The sequence below is a fragment of the Ornithodoros turicata genome, chromosome 1, assembly GCF_037126465.1.
Source record: "Ornithodoros turicata isolate Travis chromosome 1, ASM3712646v1, whole genome shotgun sequence".
In the NCBI taxonomy this organism is placed as follows: Eukaryota; Metazoa; Arthropoda; class Arachnida; order Ixodida; family Argasidae; genus Ornithodoros; species Ornithodoros turicata.
The window spans coordinates 54,926,413-54,946,312 of record NC_088201.1 but is presented as its reverse complement, the minus strand read 5'-3'; the positions used below and the strand labels follow the sequence as shown (position 1 = coordinate 54,946,312).

Sequence of the window (19,900 nt, the reverse complement as noted above, 5' to 3'; positions counted from 1 at the left end):
ATAGATATTCCTGCGCGTTTGCTACCTCTGTAGGGGGTGCTTCACCCTAATACAGCGCGGTGCGTAGGGAAGCACCCTTTACAGGTAATCTGTGCGACCTATTTCGCAGTCCTGAATTTCGTTGGGATGTACATTTTCACTTGGGCTACAACTGTCCGTGTGGTAGCTGCCGGTATAACTGTTAAACATAAAACTATTGCAACAAAGCGAACTTGCTTACGTTACCGCGTCTAAGCTTTGCCAACGTGGGTTTCAAAGCCACGTCTGCACGCACACAAAGAAAGAAAGGAAAGAACACAATGTCTCGGATATGCTTCGTTATTATTCATCCCTTTTCGGTGTACACAGTTAAGTTTAGCCTCGCCGAAGAATGAATGGCGGTTCATGAATGTATCATCGTGCCCTCGCGACAAAAAGATACCAGTCTCCAGTGGACTAAACTCTGTGCATCAATCATCTTTCGAGGATGATATCATCCTTGGATGCATAGTTTACTAAACAAAAACGCCCAGTGCTTCCTTGCGTAAACCTTCCTTACCCCTCTTCGAGAGGATAGAGCAGAGGAACGGAAGACAAAGATCTCTCTAGTATATATCTCACTATCCCTCCCGTTTAAATCCTCAAAAGTTATTCTGGCACTTTCCCGCGCTTTTTTCTTGTTTGTCGCTCGAGTGCGTTTGCGCGAAAACTTGGTACTTTTAGCGTGCCTCCGTTGCGGTATCGGGTTTAGTGTGGACGCGCCATGTGCTAAAATGTGCGGACGTGTGTGGGCATTATTCTCGAAGGTTCCTTGTTAGCTTCCTCCCCATCTCTTTCTCTCTCTCGGGCGGCTGTTTGTGGTCTGGGCAGAATTTATTCTCGGGATATTGGGAAAAGTTCCGCAGTTATGGGTTGTGATGTTGTCCAGTGCGCCGTTCGTTTCGTTGCTTGTGGTCCATGTAGGAGTGGAGCTGAAATCATGCGCGTCTTCCGTCTCGGTGTGTTAGACTGCGGTTGCGGAACCCCGAAATGTCCTATTTTTCTTTTCGCAGAGTCAAATCCGAAACGCTTCGTGAACAAATATGCAATTTTGCAATAACTTCCATTACGCAATTAAGAAGCACCGTATAGCTGTTCGTTAATCACCGCAGAGATAGTGAGACGTGTCGGAATGGTTAATGTCGTCAGGAACCACCTAACCACAAGCTTGAGATTCTACTGAAGTAAACTTTGATTGCTGCCTGTGAACGATACCACAGCTTCTTACGGCTTAGACTGTTTGTTTGTTTTTAATTTCTTTTACGTTCCGTGCCTGTCACCTGTATTGCGCATCCCTTTGCTGACCACTTCCCTTTGCTTCGTAGCAGCAGTTTAAAACTAAGATCACGGAAAAGAATGCATAATCCGAAAGAAAACCGTATATTGGAACAGAAAGATACAAAGCATCACAGCATACGCGCCTCTCTATGAATCTCTGCGTCGTCCTTCAGTGGTCTCGCTTCTTGCAGACGTTTACTGTCTTTTTCTCTCTGTCCCACTTTTCTGAGCTACTGCGCAGAATGCGTCCCTTGCGTTTAATTTATCTTGGTACGCATCTTTCATCGCGATTGGCTGGAACGCGTCATGTGATGCCGGATTCGACTCTGTCATTGGGGATGATGGTTCACGTGGGAACCCTCGTTGTCGTCGCTTCTGTAGGACGACTCGCCTTGTTTGTGCATTTATTTTATTCGTTTTATGGAAGGTGGCTCTGTTGCAGCTGGCGCGCTGTCGTCTTTCCTCTCGCGAAAGCAATAACAAGAGCGTTTCACATGGAAACTTTGTGATGAAGACGGAGTGTATGTGACAAAATGCTGCGACATCCTCTATGAAAGATGCAAGAGGGTATGACGTGCAGCACATGAAGCTCCATGTCGTACGCGGAGAGGCCATAGAAGGAAGGAAGACGTTGATGCAGCCAAGGAGGAAACCTTTTGTGATGTAACGGTCATCGTTTGACTGATTGAGCACTACTGCCCGTTAGAGGATCTCGAGAAATGTAATTTGTCTGCACATTCAACCACTTTTTGTTTAGCTCTTGGGTGTATTTCGCGCTGCTAAATGGAACGAAAATACATCAATAATAGCGGGTTATTATCGAGAAAGCATTGTTAGCGACTGTCTGATACAGCATATTGGCCATACTACAACGCACAACCGGTGTGTGGAACCGCAAATAAGTAAAATTAATGAAAATGGGAACAACACTCAAAAACAGTAGACCCTGAAGCTTTCTACAGTCATTTCTGGTATACTAGCTTTCGCGTGGTGGTCCACGCGTCTTCCTACGACGCGAAAGCTAGTCGTAGTAGCCGTAAGTAAATGTAGAAAGCTTCAGCATCTACTGTTTTTGAGTGTTTGACCTTCGAGGGCTTGACATGTCCTTCCTTGCTACTTCGTCTACTTGAAAACTGGGAAGTAATAAACATTTTTTAAATACACACGCAACTGCGTCGAGTATACTGATTGCGTAATGCAATGATACCAATATACAGGGTGTTTTTATTCGCTACAGGTTTTTTAATGAAAAAGCTATGAGAGCAGCAGTTGTTGCGTGTCGGTTTTACGGCCAGGCGGACGTGCTCTCGAAGAGAGCATGTAATTGCTAAATGTCTGCCTAAAATTCATTAATTGACTCTTTAATTTGGGACTCTCCTGCAAAAATGAGACCGCAAAATGGACGACAATTCTCAATAAAAATCATGTTATCTTTTTTTTAGTTTTTAAATTTGAAACTAGCACGTATGTTGAAATATCCATCGCCGAATTTTGTTACGCAAATGAGCCGAAACCGCGCACATGAGGAGCGCAAGGAAAACAGCGCTCATTTCACGTGCCTCGGAGCGATGGAGGTGATTGGAGTAAGTGGTGATCTGCTGGCCAGATCAACCGCTTTCCGGCCCCGATAAGTCGCCGAAGGTGATATCCCGCCCACTCTCGTGATGCGCGCGGTTTTGGTCTCGGCTCATTTGCATAGCAAAGTTTGGCGATGGATATCTCAACGTACGTGTTCGTTTCATAAAAAGAAAAAAGAAAAGAAAAAAAAATAGAATGGCTTTCAACGAGGATTGTCTCCCATTCTCCCATTCACTTTCTCCCGAAAGCCCCTAATGGAAGAGTTCGTGAATGAATTTTTTGATAATTAGTCATCTAGTAGACACACTGGCTGCGAGAAAATGTCCGCCTCACCGTAAAACTCACCTCCAAAAATGGCAGCTATGCTGCTCTCATAACTTTTTAGAGAAAAAAAATCTAACGAACAAGGAAAAGAAATGCAGATACTTACTCAAGTTAGATTGCTTTTAGAGGGGGGTCACTGGGGTTGGATCTATATATACAGGGTGTCCACGCTAAGTCTGAACAGATTTTTTAAAAATATATATAACACTTTTTCCAAGATGAAATCAATTGCAATATAGCATATGCTGAGGGGCACTCCCTAGCAGGGCATTAGCAAAGTCCAAAGGCAATGTCTTAATTAACTTTCATTAATTAACTTTTTTAATTATAAAAGCTACAAAGTTGTCCCAATTAGAACATCTGTTCCTTTCGGTCACCTGATATCGTAGCCGTTTTCAGAACAAAAATCCGTTCGATAGATCGCCCGCAAAAAATTCGTGAAGGAACGCCATTTTTTTTTCTTTATTTTGTTCATTGCGCTTCTTAGAAGACGCGTCTTTCTTTCACCCCCAATGTGAGAAGGAGAAAGAGCACACTATCGCCTCTCGCGTCCTGGAAAAAGATTAAAAGGAAACAGAAAATGCAACCCAAGATAAAGCCAGTTCCGATAGAGCCACCCGATACATTTGTTTTTTTGTTTCCGCAAGTTGAAGCTCATATTCGACGCATGAGGCGGCACTGTGCTACTTCCCCCTCTCCCGTTGGGGATGAAGGAAATACGCGTCTTCTAAGAAGCGCAATGAACAAAATAAAGAAAAAAATGGCGTTCCTTCACGAATTTTTTGCGGGCGATCTATCGAACGAATTTTTGTTCTGAAAACGGCTACGATATCAGGTGACCGAAAGGAACAGATGTTCTCATTGGAACAACTTTGTGGCTTTTATAATCAAAAAGTTAATTAATGAAAGTTAATTAAGACATTGCCTTTGGACTTTGCTAATGCACTGCTAGGGAGTGCCCCTCAGCATATGCTATATTGCAATTGAGTTCATCTTGGAAAAAGTGTTATATATATTTTTTAAAAATCTGTTCACGCTTAGCGTGGACAACCTGTATATAGCTATCGCAGGAATAGTCTCTGCAATCCGGTTCAAAATTTCCTTTCCTCTTTTCTTTTTTTTCGTACCCCACGCAGTCTCTTCAACGTTTCTGTAAGCGCGTTTCTGGCTTGCGATGTGTACATGTCCTGCAAGAATTCGACCTTTCCCTCCTGCAGGTCGTGTCGGCGGCATTGCGCGCTTTGTGGCGAAGAGCGGTCTGCACTCTCCAGATATAATGTTGTTAGCATTGTAACGACGTTCCTTTTTATGATTGGATGATCTTGAACAAATGCGTTCTGGCATCAATTACAACTGCGTGTTAGCCTCCCGTGTTTGCCTAGATGCAGTGAATAGGTTTCTTCGACGTTGTAATGGCCCTCTGGAGTGCTATTACAACGTTCAGTTCTGTTCAGGAGTGGTATTTGCGGTGTGGAGTTCTGGATGGAGCTTTCCTCCGGAGTTTGCTAAGGGAATACGTTTCGCGTCTGAAGCGCTTGAAAGGATCGAGACATCGGCGATAATAACGTATTCCAGCTAGCTTGTAGGCAACGGAACTGTGAGAGTACGTACTACCAAATCTCAAGGGTTTGACCGGAAGGACGGGATTTTCTTGCCGTTTCCAACTGATATACCGCTACATTCCCCTTCAAGTACACGTCGTTCCTGGCGTCAGAGCACCCAAAGGATTTTTTTTTTGTAGTACTAGCAAGTGCAGTGCACAGCTCGCGTGAAGTGTATCTTTGAAAATCTCTGAAAGCCTGATGCTCACAGCGTACGTGAAACGAGTTTGTACCGCTTGTAACATACTTGTCAGTAACGCAGTTTCATCGGGCGGAGATGGAGCTGAGCCACCTTGCTGGCGCTTGGGAAATTTAAAGGGAGTGTGTGTTTGGACTAGGCCATTCCTGTTAGAGGGGGGGGGGGGCTGTCGTGGCTGGATTGCTAGCCAGCACATCTGGTTCACAACGGACCCCCTCTAGCAGGAGTGGCGTAGCCCCGACTCTCTCTCTCTCTCCCTGAAGCGCCGCTAGGATGGCTCTGCTCCAGCTCTGTATGATAAAAGTGCGTTATTGTTAAGTATGCTTCGAGCTGTTCTATATTTGAATGTTTTCTTTTAGCAGCGTCGGAGTGATATTCGGTGATCTGAGTTTCATTGCTCGTGCGTCGTTTCTGAATCGTTTAAGCCGTTGTGTCTTACATATATTAAGTGTATGCTCTCCTTGAGTTGAGTGAGTAAATACACCTCGTTTTCGGTTCTCATGTACCGTTGACTTTCCTATTTTCCTTCGTTTATTGAGTCTTTCCATTGACACGCTCAAAGTACGGCACGAAAATAGATACGAATGAAAATCTCATAATTTTCTCTTGTGCCTTGCAGTGACCAAATATATCCGCATTGGCATCGGGGACAAGAACGACAACCCACCATATTTCGGCCAGGCCCGGTACGAGGCCGAGGTCAACGAAGACGAAGACATTCAGCACACAGTGATTACAGTCACCGCCAAAGACAGGGACGAATGTAAGATCCACAGTTTTTGTTTCCTGCGTATTGTACCGTGTAGATGTCTAAGAGTGCATGATGTGTGTCATGGGTGAAATATGGACAGCCAAATGCGACGAGATTGTGGTTTGTTTTCGGTCACGCGCTAGCTTGCGAGTCAGACGTATACGTTACGCAATTGCTCGCTCAGTTCAAAGGTGTCTTGTACCCCTGTCATACGGGCAGTCTTCAATGTCCATTGAACTGAATACTAACTCTGTAAGAAGTAATCTGTGTAGCAAGAGGGATCTGGTATCCAGGCACCCTCAGAGCTGTCTATTTAAAGGGAGTCTGGCCATTGGGAGGACATCCACAAAGAGGCTCGACCTGTCTGTCACAGTTGAGCGCCTCTCATTCGTTTGCTTTTTACCACGGGACCCGCCATGAGACCTAACTCCCACCAAAAATGGCGACAAAAACAAACACGATGGAGCGGGAATTTCGTGACAAGTTTTTCACAGACAACTCCGATTTGACGCTGCAGACGTACGTCCTCTTATAAGTTTCTCGAAAAACAGTCAACGTATGTTAGGCCTAGTGAACATGGCGATCACAACGAAATAATTAGAAAAACGGCACTGTGCTGTGCAATTTTCAGTTTAATTACTGTATGTTGTGGACATTCTTTCCTTTCTTATTTCAACTAGTCAAGTTGTTTAATTTTAAAAAATCGTACCGACGACAGGATGTGTACCAGCAGGTCGTTCTGCCGGCAGTGGAACAACGATGGATGGCAGACGACAATTCGCGACGTGCCTAAAGGTGACGTTCATCAAATAGGCACAAAAATCCACTAGTTTTGCAAATTGCAAGAAGTATCAGTTTCAACCTTATCCAATCCACTTGACACCCAAAGTGGCGCGCCGCCCATGTAGGATGGGGGAACAGATAGTAACTATCCGATAATCGATAGCGCCCTGTATTCCAAGTTGGTGGAGCTTGAGGTGCAGGCAGGTCCCCTTAATGGCCAGACTCCCTACACGGCTCTGGGCACCCTACATTGAACATGCTGTTGCGTCACCAAGTGTCAGCTTCTCCAACGTGTCAACTTCTCAAAGAGCATTGGATCCGGTGCTCCCTAACAGGTTGGTGGCGCTACGCCCATGTTCAATGGTCATTCCTTTCATTTATCATTGGAAACTGCCCAGGGCTATTATTAGTATGGTGCCGTCTCGATACATCTGAAGGGATGAATGTTGACCTAATTATTGCATCTAAGCTCCTATAGTTAGTTCGATGCTTGTTGGTTCGGAAGTAAATTTCAATATTTTGCGAATGACGAGTTTTAACAGAGAGAGCCGGTCTTGTGGACCCCGTTGAGAGAGCCCGGCACTTCAACCCAGTCCAACATTATACCCTAAGGAGAGGTCAAAGTACCACCGCTTTACAAACAGAACGGACAATCGCATTTCTATTGTACTCCTCGGTGGGCGAAATTCGACGCAAAATGTTGATTATTTGTGACGCCGGGGTAACGCGGTGTCATAACGTACGTTATAATCGTCAGCGAGGACGAGCTGAGAAAGCGCAATTCTGGAAGTGTCCAGTGTTAGGGATCTCGACATAGCTGGGAATATATTTGCTTTGATGACTGCGTTTTATCCAAAACATGCAGCAGCGTTACTAGCCCTTCATGTGATGGCCGGCGTACATCTTCCGCAACCTGCCCCGTTCTTTATGTGTACGCGTCTCCCCTCCCCGTTCTCCGCTGTGCCTTCCGAGTATTGCAGTCGTAATCATCTTATGGTTTCTACGCCGCTGATACCGTATGACCCGCTTGTCCCACGCTTATTCGATTCTGGGCCCGAGGATAGACGTGGGAGCACCGTGGACCAGCTTTTGGTGTTCCATATATAGCGCTTTGGAACACGTGACCTCCTCTCTCTCTTCCCCCTTCTCGAGGACCGTACACAGACGGGACTTCCATTTCATTAAAGGAATGGCATCCTGGTGCCGGTTAACGTGACTGCCAGCCTTATGGGAGATCGCCGTCATCTACTTTATTATTACTATCTTCTTCGGAGAGCGCTACGGGCAGTATAGGCGGGCCAGAATACGTTGCGCCAGTCATGAGCCTTATTCTCAATTTGGGTCAAAGATAGACATGGAGCATGAGGTGCTTAATGCTTGGAAAGCGGCGACAGCGTTTGAATTACATGCAGTATATAGGTACATCGGCAGTTGATTTCCGTGATATGCGTGTGTGTGTGTGTGTGTGTAACTGACGGAGCACCCGTCCGTGCCCGTTTTATTTCCTTGCGTTCCCATCATGTCCACCTTTGCATAATGTGGTATCAATCAGCAATATTGGTTAACGGGCTTCAATATCTCCGTAAGCTGCCGCGGGTTGAGGGACGTGTAACTCAGTACTACAACTCAGTCAAAGTCTGTTTTGGCACACTATGACCTTAGATGTCCGTGAGCCATTAAAACTCCTATCATCACGACCACCACCACCACCACCACCATCATCATCATCATCATCATCATCAAGAACTCAGCCCTGGATAGCCAGCCAGGCGAGATACGATTGCATGATTGACGTCAGCCACGGTGAAGATCTATGGAAGTTGCCTGCAGATGTCCAAATCGACACAGGGGGATATGTACTCGACGTTTGCGGACTTTTGCGGCGTTTGCGGGTGCTTTGCATTTGACAGTAGATATGAAGTGAAGTTCTGCTGGGTGAGGCTGAACGTATGATCGTCGTGGTGTGGTGGACATCGCAAACAGTGTCGGAAGTACCTTATTTGTGAAGCAAGAAGGGAATTCGAACCGGCTGAATGCATCCAGTCACTCAGTCGGTCCCATTCTGGACTGACACCAGTTTCTGTAGCGGGTGGAGCTTCAGCCACCTCGACCCATCCTGACGTAGGCCATCAGTACCTCTGGGCTTCCAGGATGTTCTAGTGTCTCACAATGTGTCCCCACGAAAGCTCTCCTCCGATCTGGTCTGTGCGGCACGAGTTCCAGTGTGGTAGCGATATTCTTGAGGGGCAGAGGAGCATGGGACAGCGCGTCTAACACGTTATACAGTTTGACGAATGACCCACCTCGTACGTGCCTATCAACTGTCTTTCCTTCAACAGGCGCGAGAAGTCTTCAGGGGGTCAGTCAGAAGATACAACTAATAAAGTAGACTACTATTATGCACAGCAGTTGCCCAAGTTGCACAAAAATAGAAAATAATGAGCCAGATATCAATATTTCGCACTGAACTAGTACGATATGAACGGCAGCGGAGGAAATTCATTTCTTGTTGCACCCTAAATGCCTCGCAATACGGCACACAGTATTGGGACAAAATGAGATCAGTCTGATCTTGTTCACACCTGGATAGTGTTTTGTGCTCTGTTTTTCGTTTTAGCAGGGATTGGAGGAGGGCCAAACGACACCTCCTTCTACTTGTCTGAACACTATGGGGTCAACGCTATTTGTCTCGGGGGACATTTTGCTAGGACTTCTGAGCACTTTTATCGAATTTAATTCGCGAGAAATTGAATTTTCCCAATTGATCTTCGAAATTTGCAGTGAATCTAACTTTTTTTCTTGGCAGAAACAGAAAGCGCGCGTCGGCTTTCTTCCATTGCATTGTAAAATACATTCCACACTGCTTTGATAATAACTGGAAGAAGAAAAACAGCGAAAAACGACGTTTTAAGGCGCGCAAATTGTTTGCCGCGCCCAGTTCTTCGTCTAATTATGCAACATCCGACGGAAGAAAAGAAAAACTGTCACCCCGCCCCATCCTGTTTCCTTCTCGCTCTTCTCTCAGATAACTTTGCATTGGAAGCATGCTGCTGCTGTTGTCAGCAGCAGCTTTTTAAACGGAAAGTGAGAAAGCAGGTACATGGCCTCCTCGCATCGTTTCTTTTGGAGATCTGAGCGCGGCCGGCAATTTGCGCGCCTCGAAAACACTGTTTTCGTAATTTTTTTTTCCGGCTGTTACCATTGTAGTAATGTGTGAATTTTGCAGTAGAATGGGGTAAATCTAGCATGCGCTTTCTGTCTTCATATATATATATATATATATATATGTGTGTGTGTGTGTGTGTGTATGTATATATAAAAAAGAAAAACGTGAGGTTGACTTGACAAATTTCGGAGTTCAAATGGGAATTTCTCCCGAATTAAACTCGATAAAAGTGCTCAGAAGTCACGGCAAAATCTCTCCCGAGAAAAATAGCGTTGACCTCATAGTGTTCAGCCAAGCAGATTTTTCAATAATATTTTTTTTTTTTTTTTTTTTTTTTTCACGTTATGTGAACACCCTGTGTATCCAGTTCTGCCAGCTCTTCATCGTTACTTTTTTGCTCTGTTCTATACATTCACACACGGCGTTCAAACAACACACAACTTTCAACTCGACAGAAGCAAGCAACCGCGAGTCGCTGAAAAATATCAGTCCACAAACATCCGCAAGACACAGCCTCCTCCCTGATTCATACAAGTTTCCCGTCCTGTGTTTGCCCCCCCCCCCCCCTTAAGCGTCTCTGGAATTGATTTTCTCCAGGGACGTCTGTTATCGGCATGTGGATACTTTTGCGCGCGCAAATTCCACGCGCCAGGACGCTAAAGTTGCGGTGTTTCCCGACATGTTTCCCATACTTCTGCTGTGGTGCGCGCTGTATCTGTATGTACATACCGCGTAGGGAGTGTTGTTGTAATGCATTAGGCGAATTGTAATGATGGCATTGTTAACTCGCAAGCCCTTGCTTGCCTCGCGTGTTAGCCTGGTTTGGACAGCGTCGGGCAGACACTGCGTTTATTGGACGTTTGTTTTTGCTTGACAAGAGTCCAGCTATGGAAATTTCTACTGTGAACTCTGGCGTAGTGGGGCTTCTCAGATTATCCGGACAACAAAAGTAGTTAGTGTAGGAATGCGGCACAAAACAATGATGTAGCTGTCTTCTGAGAGAAGTCGTTGTTTGGATTGCTGGCGATTGGACGTGACAAGAGTGTGGCAACGTTTGAATCGTGAAAGGGGCCATGCCTCGAAGAATATTTACTGTTTATGAACACCCTGTATATGAAAGCGCTGGGGGAGGGAGAACGGGTGAGAGCGAAAGGGGCGTACATTGCACACCAATGCCGAAACAGTGGTATCAGACGGCTGTCGAGCGAAAAATCAGAAGTGTGTGGGTTCAAGTCTCGCCACCGGCACTCGCTGACTGCCGTTTGGCACCGGGCGAGGGTAATTGTTTGCCTCACAAAAATGGCGACTCCAGAACTTCCGGAACTCCCTAAGGTGACGTCACGCGGACTCCTTAGGTAGCTCACCGACTCACAACGGTAGCTTCGGTAACGCGGAATGAAACAGTACCAGTGCCCTTTAATGACACTCGCACTTTAATGCACTTTAATGACACGAGTAGTCTTGCCAGAGTGCATACGACACACATCTCACGCCGCTTGTCAAAAGCATCGAAATGTGCACCATCACGAACGAGGGCTCCGGTAGTTAGAACCAAAGTGGAAGCTGGCCCCGTTCAGGAAAACCGTGCCTGTGTTTTTCCTCACAGACGTCTCGTTGATAACAAAGCAAAGGTTGCCAGATGCTGGCCTTCGTTCCCGACAATTTATGGCGAGAATCAGCAGTGCGCCGAGATAGATTCAGCTGCGTGCTGCTTGCGCCTCCAAACGCCAAAAAAGATATATTTCTAAGTGCGCGCAGCACGAAAACAGGGAGAAAAAGGTTGGAGGATTGGGGGGAGGTCCGCGTCGACACGGCCGCTAACGTTTATTGTCGATCGCGGCCCGAAATTATCGGCTGATGGTCACAACAAGGCGCGGCGTCATGGACAGACAAAGGTTGGAAAAGTAAAGAGTGAGAGTACAGATATGGATTGTGCTGCAAACGACGAGTTAGAGGTGTTCGCTATGATGACTGGTGATTGGGATTGATGTTGCGTCCGTGTTGATGCATCCGTGTCCATTCACAGATGGATGGTGTTAGCGTAGAGATGTTAAACGGGCACGAAGCTTAAGACTTAAATTCCTATCATGGTCCTGCTTCAGTACCAGTGTTTTTGTGAGGTGCCATTTCATATCAGAGAAAAAGTGGATGTGTTGTTCTGCGCAAAGAGTTTCCATTTTCTCCTCTTTTCGCTCCCGTGAAAAGTCCTCTTTGCTATTACCTCAGAACATCGATCGTTTAAAGGTTCGTGCGCCTTCTTCTGGCCCTTTAAAACTTCTAAACCTTTTCTGCGTGATATCTGCAACGAAGGAGAATCGCAGTTCTATTCTTTCTCTGTTTCGCTTCCAAGTTTCAAATTGTATAGTTTCATATCCTTCACGTTTCCCTGAACGTGGAAGCAATCGCAGCTTTAGACAGAATTAGAGGCTGTGTTGTGTGCTCTTATCCATGCCTGCATACCCCCAACCGGCGATGCACAATTTCGCTGTATGACCTGTACTTCCAACACAGCCGTCAGCCCAGCATTGAACTGTATAGCATGCGCAGGTTCTGTTGAGATTCCTTTTCCTCGTGTTCAGTTCTTCTGTTCGTTCCATATGCGCTGGCCTCGGTGGATTAGTTAATAACCTGTGCGATTATTGACCCGAAAATCGAGGGTTCGACCCACGGCCGCCAGGGGCTTAGTGGCAGGGCACAAAATGGTACACGATGCTCTCCGCGAGGAATGTTGGAACGCATGGTGCCGCGTGCTGGCACAAGCCAGTGCCTTCACTCGACTTCATGGCTCCCGCTGTTGCGCATGCCTTTCTTCGGCATTGTATCGCGCACTATAGTTTTCCAGCTACATTGTATTGTACTTCCACCATTTCTGTCAAGCCCGTTGGTCTGTGACATACCACCCCTAGACGAATAAAGCTACTCCAGTGCCAAATGAAGACTGCCGACAACCCCTTGCATTGGAACGTTCAGGTACCCTCGGTCGTGCGGATTCTGCCTGCGACTCCCCACTTGCACCTACTTCAACAGTTCTTCGTTTCCCGACCTTCGTTGCCCTTCCAACGCAAGTCTTCTCTGACGGTACTCTGCTGAGCTCAGAGTCTTCCACCTAGCGGCGTCTCTAATAACCGTTATACTATTGGGGGCGAAAAAAAAAAAGAATCATCATCTAATAACCGCAAGACTTCCATCAGCCTGGACTTGTTATTGAGGACGAGTGTCTCTTTATTACACGGTGCTCCCGCCGGCCACTCGAGGCGTTTCCCTCACCTCCCTTTCCCATTCCGTGCATTCCCATTCCGCCCTGATTACTTGGATGGTGGCTTTTATGGGCCGACACATAGCAACGTATCACTGTGGCCGACCCACATCAGCACCCTTCCTTCCACCGGCAGGACCTGAGGCCTTCCCTACCAGGTTCCCCCAGTACCATATAACTTGGTGGTTGTCGTCATCATCGAGCTGTTTACCTGCTTCATGGGACGGCACGTTGCTCGGAGGAGATCGTGCGTCTTGGGCTTAAATCGTGGGGAGCTGTGTCGACGTTTCCCCGAGGAAAATACTCAGACAGTAGAGCCGATGCGGTGATTCGTACCCGGGACCTTCTCGTACCCGTATCTCTGCACGCACAGCTTCCCATTCAACAGGGGCGCACGTGCAGAACATGGAAGACGGCAGGACGGGGAAACCTGGAAGTGTTCTTGGTTGCGTGTTCTTGACCACCGAGTTCACGCCCGTGTGATCTCGGACATCAACCGGCGTTGGCGCATTCTTGGCTGCGGCGTGTTCTGCAACAAATTAAATGAGTTCCTGCGAGAGAACGACGAGCGTGGACGGCCTGCAGTGCTCACCTTTCAAAAACCCTCCGCTCTTTTAAAGAGCGTGTAAGAGAACGAGGGAAGGCGGTGGGTACGTCGTGACGTCAGCTGTCCCCCTGGCAGGGCCGATCTGCCAGAGATCGGCGCAACTGAAGCGGGCATGACCTGAGAAGAAAGATACAAAGAGAAAAGGCACGACGAGCTTTGGGGGATGGGGGGAGGCTTCTCGGTAGCGGATGGGACTGTCCGTCCGAGACTGCTTTCTCTGCGTGTGTGTGTGTTGTTATCGTTGTTGTTTTTGTGTGTAAATTTATTTGCTGGTGGACAATACACCGATCAGCAAAGATGTTACACGGTGTCTTCTGGTGGACAGTTTGACGAATGAAACAAGGGTTCGAGTCACGTTAAATGTCACCGCATTGCCCCTTTAAGCGGGGTAGTCTGTCTTAGGTGTAGGAGCCGATTCCGACCACCAGCGCTAAGGACGGCTCTAAAAAGAGCAACTACAAATGTTTCATTAAAACGGAGGCCGTATCTATGCGCTGCAACGAAACTTTTGTCGCATTCATCATTGTGCGACAGACCCCGAGCTTGCTTTAAAAAATTATGGAAGCCCATTTCCTTTTACAAACTCGGTCGTAAATCAAGATTATACAGCTGCCGCAAATGCTCAGCTCGGGACACGACTCCGGGAAAAGACAAACGGTCATTTCATTGCAAACACAGTATGTTTCTCTTTTGCTTAGAATAACAGAAAAGACCAGTTGTTAACATTACCGCGCAGTACAGTGTTATTTTATTGTCCTCCAATGAAAATGCTTGTTGTCTCTCGAGAACAACACGCCGGGTGGACGAATCGTTTTAAGGGGATGTTATTGTAAGGGTCTCTTTTTGTTTGTCCCGGCGCTGTTTCAGTGTCGTTCCTTAGGAGGTATCATTTTGACTCTGAAGATTTCTTTTTTAAATATATATTTCACTCCTAGCACCGAAAAAAACTTGCTTGTTGGCAGATGCTTCGTAGTTTTATTTTTGTACTGGTAACGTAGTTTCTCCCTTTTGAAACGATCGTAAAATTGTTCTGCGCTTCCACGCTTTAAACGTTTCACTTCGTCTTCTAATCATTCCCCCGTGTCTGGAAATTGAATTATGCGAATAAATCGTCGCTATTCGGTCGCAGGTTCTGAGAGAGCCCAGTCTAATTTTTGCGATGGAGTGGGCAACTGAAGGACAGAGAGAAGGAGGAGACCAATGAGGGGGAAGCAAGGTTCCCATTGGGTTGTCCAGAGTTTGGGCGGGCGATATACGTACAGAAAGAAGGGGACTATTTCTCTTCTCTGGTTTCGGTTTGAATTTTTGACTGGAAGGGGGAGAGGTCATCAAGTTCTGGCGCAGAGCCAGAAACGTCTCTCGGACAGTGATGGCTGGCCACTGTGTGGCAGTAAGGTGGGATTCTCGACCCGAGGTGTCAGTCCAGTGTGATGTGACCTTGGTTTGAATCGTAGCTTAAAGAGTCGTGGTAGTTGATGATGCTGTTCGAATTTTATCCCTGGGATCTTTTTGTCCCAAGTAGCGATGTAAACCTGATAGACGTTTCCCACGTTACATACGCGGTTGAAGTATAGTACTTCGCAGAATGTTTTCGTTGGGAACGTAGATTGAGATTTTCTTCCGTTCAGACTAACTGGAAATACGTAATGTCGTGCCTTGCGTTGTTGTCGGTGGCATATAGTCTCCACAAGCTGATGTGTGCGCCCCCCCCCCCCTTTTTTTTTCCTTGTTTTCGAGGTGCGAGAAGCTGGATGGCACGAACCCACATACTATGCGATGAAAACCATTACGGCCCTAACACAAAACGCGTTATTATTACCGACAGGGCGTTATTTCGGTCTTATCGAATCTCTACCGTTCTGTCATTTACCTGTGAACACATTTAGACATCGCAAAAAGATGAACCAGCTGCACAGCCGAGTGGGTACTGGGTAACAGCATCCGCTTGGTCGTGCTTGAAGACTGGGAGGTGGTGGGTTCGAATCCTGCCACCGGCTGTGCTGTCAGGGGTCATCCCTGAATTTTCTGGCAGACTTTCCAGACGAATGTCGGCGCAGTTCCCCTGAAGTCGGCCCAGGACGCATACTAACACCACCTGTCTCCTACTCCTTCTTGCTCTCCTCTCTCCGTCTGTACGCCGCTCACAGTCACGGTTGCTTCGCGGCGCTAACACGAAAAAAAAAAAAAAAATAGATGCTCTTCTATTGGCGTTGTGAGCACTAAGACCTATACGCAACACATATCGTCCTCTGAGGAATAACAAACGGACCCTCGAAGATGGGTGTCTGTTTGCTGACCGCCTATACAGTTTTAATTATTCCCTTCTCTCACCTGAACCACATGAGCGATGTCGAAACGGAATGGATAGCGTAGCGTCTTTCTTTCTCCTTCAAGATCCAGAGTGTAAGAAAGGAAGCTCACTGAAATTATAGAACGAGAATGTTAGCTCTCTTCCACTTTCGCTTTGATATCACCGGAACGTGTACCACGAAGAGCTCGAGATTGGTGCCGGTCCCGCAGCTGTTACAAAAATTGCGGAAACCAATTAATGGCAACTACAGCGGAGTAGGAAGTGTGTTTTCGTTCATCGTGTGAGAACACGAAAAAGCTCTTAGGCCTTTTTTGGTTTATTATTTTAGGCATCTCTTTCGCGTTGACATGAACCAACATGGCACCTGAGGCGAAGCTATACGATAGACACGTGTGGTTAATCGTGGTATCTCACGGAAAGCACATGTACCCTACATCGCCCCCCCCCCCCCCTTCGTTGCCTAGTAGTCTTCCTTTTATTTTTCTGGAGGGAGTGCAAATGTTAGAGCAGTGTTTCATCTCAGTAAAGCGAAATGTGAAGGCGCTCCTGCAGTAGTGGACGGTAACGTCGCGTTACACAATTATTGTGCGAGTACACGAAGAACATGCTGTACATGGCCACTTTCTAGCATGGACAGTACCTGAGTAATATTGGTATGCTTGATGTCGAAAGACGTTACAAAACGGTGCACCGAAATGACAGTCGCCCTGCCGACCATAAGTGCGGCAATTTTTGCGGTCACGTGTGGTTCGCAAGTGTTGCACGAACACTGGAACGTCAGCGTGCACACATGTTATTTGTGCAGATATAAAAGGAGGATGGTTAAAATAATAAATACAGAATTCAAAATAACTTGTAGTAGATATAGCCAACTTGCCATTTATTTTGTGGTTGACTATTCAGGTAAACGTCGTGCTCAACTCAACTGAGCCGCATTACAGCCACATAAGTATCGGTTTAGTATCCTGTGGTCCCACAACACGCAGTGCTTTTCAACATCTGAAATGAGTTTGAGTACCGTAAACCAGCAACTCGCGCCGACACTACTGGTATAGAAAAACAATGCGCAAAGTACGAACACACACAATCCTTGACGGTTGACATGCTTGTAGGACTACGAGCCAAGACGGAAGCTTCTGCAATCACGTGACTGCTCGGCAAGCTCTCGTTGGCGAAAGCCGCTTCCCACTTCCAGCGGCGATGCGACGCGCGTCCAAACTTCGCCACGCCGACGCAAATGGACGCAAACGTGTCGCAGCCAGCGTCTCCGTGACGTTCCGCCAGGACAGTCGCGTGTGAGCGTCCCCTCCTACCTCCCACACTTCCTACTTACGCATTTTCTGCACCGCGACGTGAAGAATTCCGCGACAGGAGCGACCGATGCAAATCATTTACACAGTTTGGGGATGGTGAAAGGGAACGCCCCCGTGTTGTCACACTGACGTCACGCATAGCTCTCTCGGCGCAGGAACTTAAAACTGTGTGAATTCTAAAGATTTATGATGCCGATAGTGGATTAGCGGAGAAGCGACATCTTTGCCTCCGAATGTTCGGGCAGACAGTGTAAAGGTGCTCAAGAAAGTGCAAACGAGTTACCCTAAAATGATTGACATAGAGAAGCAACCACTCATGTGAAACTGCAATGGTCTTTCATCAGGCCAGAGATATTCCAGAATTTTTCAGTTTTCTCTTGCCTACTTTTTGGTGATCTCATGACACGGCATAATCCTTATCATGATTGCAACATCTCCCTGTGATATTGGCACATGTTATTGTGATAGGCATGAAGCATGCTCTCAGGAATTCATGTGTGTTGGCATAGTACACTCAAGCATTCTTTTAGGCCTCTCTTAGAAAAGCTTGGGCATCTAAAGACTCGTAAAGCCTGATACTCGAGTTGCAATATAATACAATGTGCTACACAGGCACCCTGCGTTGTGTGTTTTTTGTTTGTCAGGCTGTTATGCTTTTCGAGCGTGCAAATTTGTGTACTGCACTCGATAGGTTGCATGCGTGCACCACCATAATTACTAAACTTTATCAGTAGTAGCTCATTTGAATGTTGATCAAATGAGACACATACAATTTTGATAAGTCCCCTGGTGGTGCCGCTGCTTAGTGTAAGGCATGAACTTGAAAATTGGCAGCTCTAATGTTGGTTTAGGAAAAGTAGGGTCTGTGCAGATTTCTAAACTGAAATTTTTTGTTGGACATTATGTAATTGTCATTGAGCTACATTTTTCACTTCAGAAAGAGGTAACAGAAAAGATACAAAACTAAAGGGTAAAACATGTAACAAATGCTATGGGAGAAAGGCAGAGGCTATTCCATCATTGACCATTGTAGGCCCCTTTTCTTACACTGAAAAAGCTATAGAACAAGAGACTGGCTTGCTGGGCACATAAAATTGGCACAGAACTAAAATATACTTACTGCACATCTGAATCACTTATCACTTCTATGTTACCTGAGGCACTGATGAAGATAATGTAGTTGGTGGTGATCTCCTTTTGACCGACACTAGTGCTCCAAGCCAATTCCAGCAGAAGAATACCAATTATTAATATAACAACAAGTAAGGGACTGCAAGCCATGTGGTAAAACATACCAGAGAGGTATCAGGGGAAACATGTTTAATGCATACCATTAATATAAGTTGCGTCTTTTTCGCTTGCAAGAGGACCTCAGCTGGTGCCGCACACAGCACAATTTTTCTTGCTGGCGAAATCCCGACCTGCGTTTTAATCGGCTCGCATTTGACTAGACTCCAAAGCGAAAAGGGGGTCAGGCTCCGAAAGAAGAGGATGGCGAAACAAAACAAACGGAAGCAAATAATTTGCTCCACTATAAACTTTGAGAACATGCTTCACTTTCTTCCTCTGAATAATAGAAGACCGTCTCTTATGTCTTGCTTCTTATTTGCGGAATGGGGCTAAATTAACCGAAGCATCTTTTATTATCATTTTCAAAGATAAAATGCCAAAGGCACAGCGCCTTTAACAGAATATCAGATTACCTTTCCCCGTTTTTCGTTTTCACTCCTACTTCTCTCCATGACCAAATCTCTTTTGCCATGAATAATTTAAGCTACACGAAGAGTGAGGAAAGAAACGTTGAGATTCTCTCTCTATGCACGGAGAATTGAAACACGCTGGGAAAAGGAATGCTGTGCTGCGAGCAGAAAGAAAAAGAGAGATGGACCCTTTGAATAGAAAGAGGCCGTATCCTTGGCATGCAGGTGTAGGGGTAGGAGGTCGAATTGTGTACAGCGGAATGCTGATGATATGCAGATGTGTAGAAAATATTCCTGTGCGCGCTAAAGTGATCCGGCTGCTATTGGGAGGGACCTGGGCTTCTCCGGACGCTCGTCCGTCTGTGCAGGCCGTGAGGCACATTTTGTACGTCTTTTCTCCTTTGTGACTCCCATGCTGGTGCTGTGCATGAGTGCTGGCTGCTGTTGCTGCTATTGTGATTGGCCAAAAGAGCATGCGAACGTGACCAGAAAAATCACGCATTTGAATTTAAGGGAACGTAAACAGAGGGCGTGTTTTAGGCGACTGCGACATGAAAATGAAAGGGGTACATCCTTTGCGTAAACGACTGTTTCCTCTGGAGTTTGCATTTTTTCGCACAATTTGTTACCCCAGTACACATTTTTGAGACTTAGTTTGGCAGTGGCATTTGTTTATGGTGAAGCCACAAATTCGATTAAAAGTCACGATTACATTGCAGTTGCATTCTGAGCACTTCCCTGCCTAACAAATTTAGGAGTTGCTTTGTGGTATTCCAGTATTCCTTTCAGTTTAGACTGTAGTCATGCATATAATTAGGGAGTGACTTTTTCGGGTTAAATGCCTTTCTTTGATTCGGGAGGTAAAAATCGGGCGCTATTTTTTAAATCTGTAATTCGGGGAGAAATCGGGCGATAATTGTGCCTTCGGGTGTTATCGGGTGTTTTGTTTCTCCTCTTGGGGGATCTATTAAGTCATTTCCTAATCTCTCTCTTTTTTTATTTTTTTATGTATATA

The 19,900-nt window shown here is 46.2% G+C and overlaps 1 protein-coding gene across 4 annotated transcripts in view; it reads left to right on the top strand.

Annotated features, from left to right (window-relative positions):
- LOC135378262 (neural-cadherin-like) overlaps positions 1-19,900 on the top strand; it is a 366,541-nt gene that overhangs the window by 304,671 nt on the left and 41,970 nt on the right. For all 4 annotated transcript variants that reach the window (XM_064611240.1, XM_064611242.1, XM_064611241.1 and 1 more), the window contains exon 14: positions 5,618-5,761. In XM_064611240.1, the coding sequence (XP_064467310.1) occupies positions 5,618-5,761 (144 nt within the window). The remainder of the gene's footprint in view (positions 1-5,617; positions 5,762-19,900) is intronic.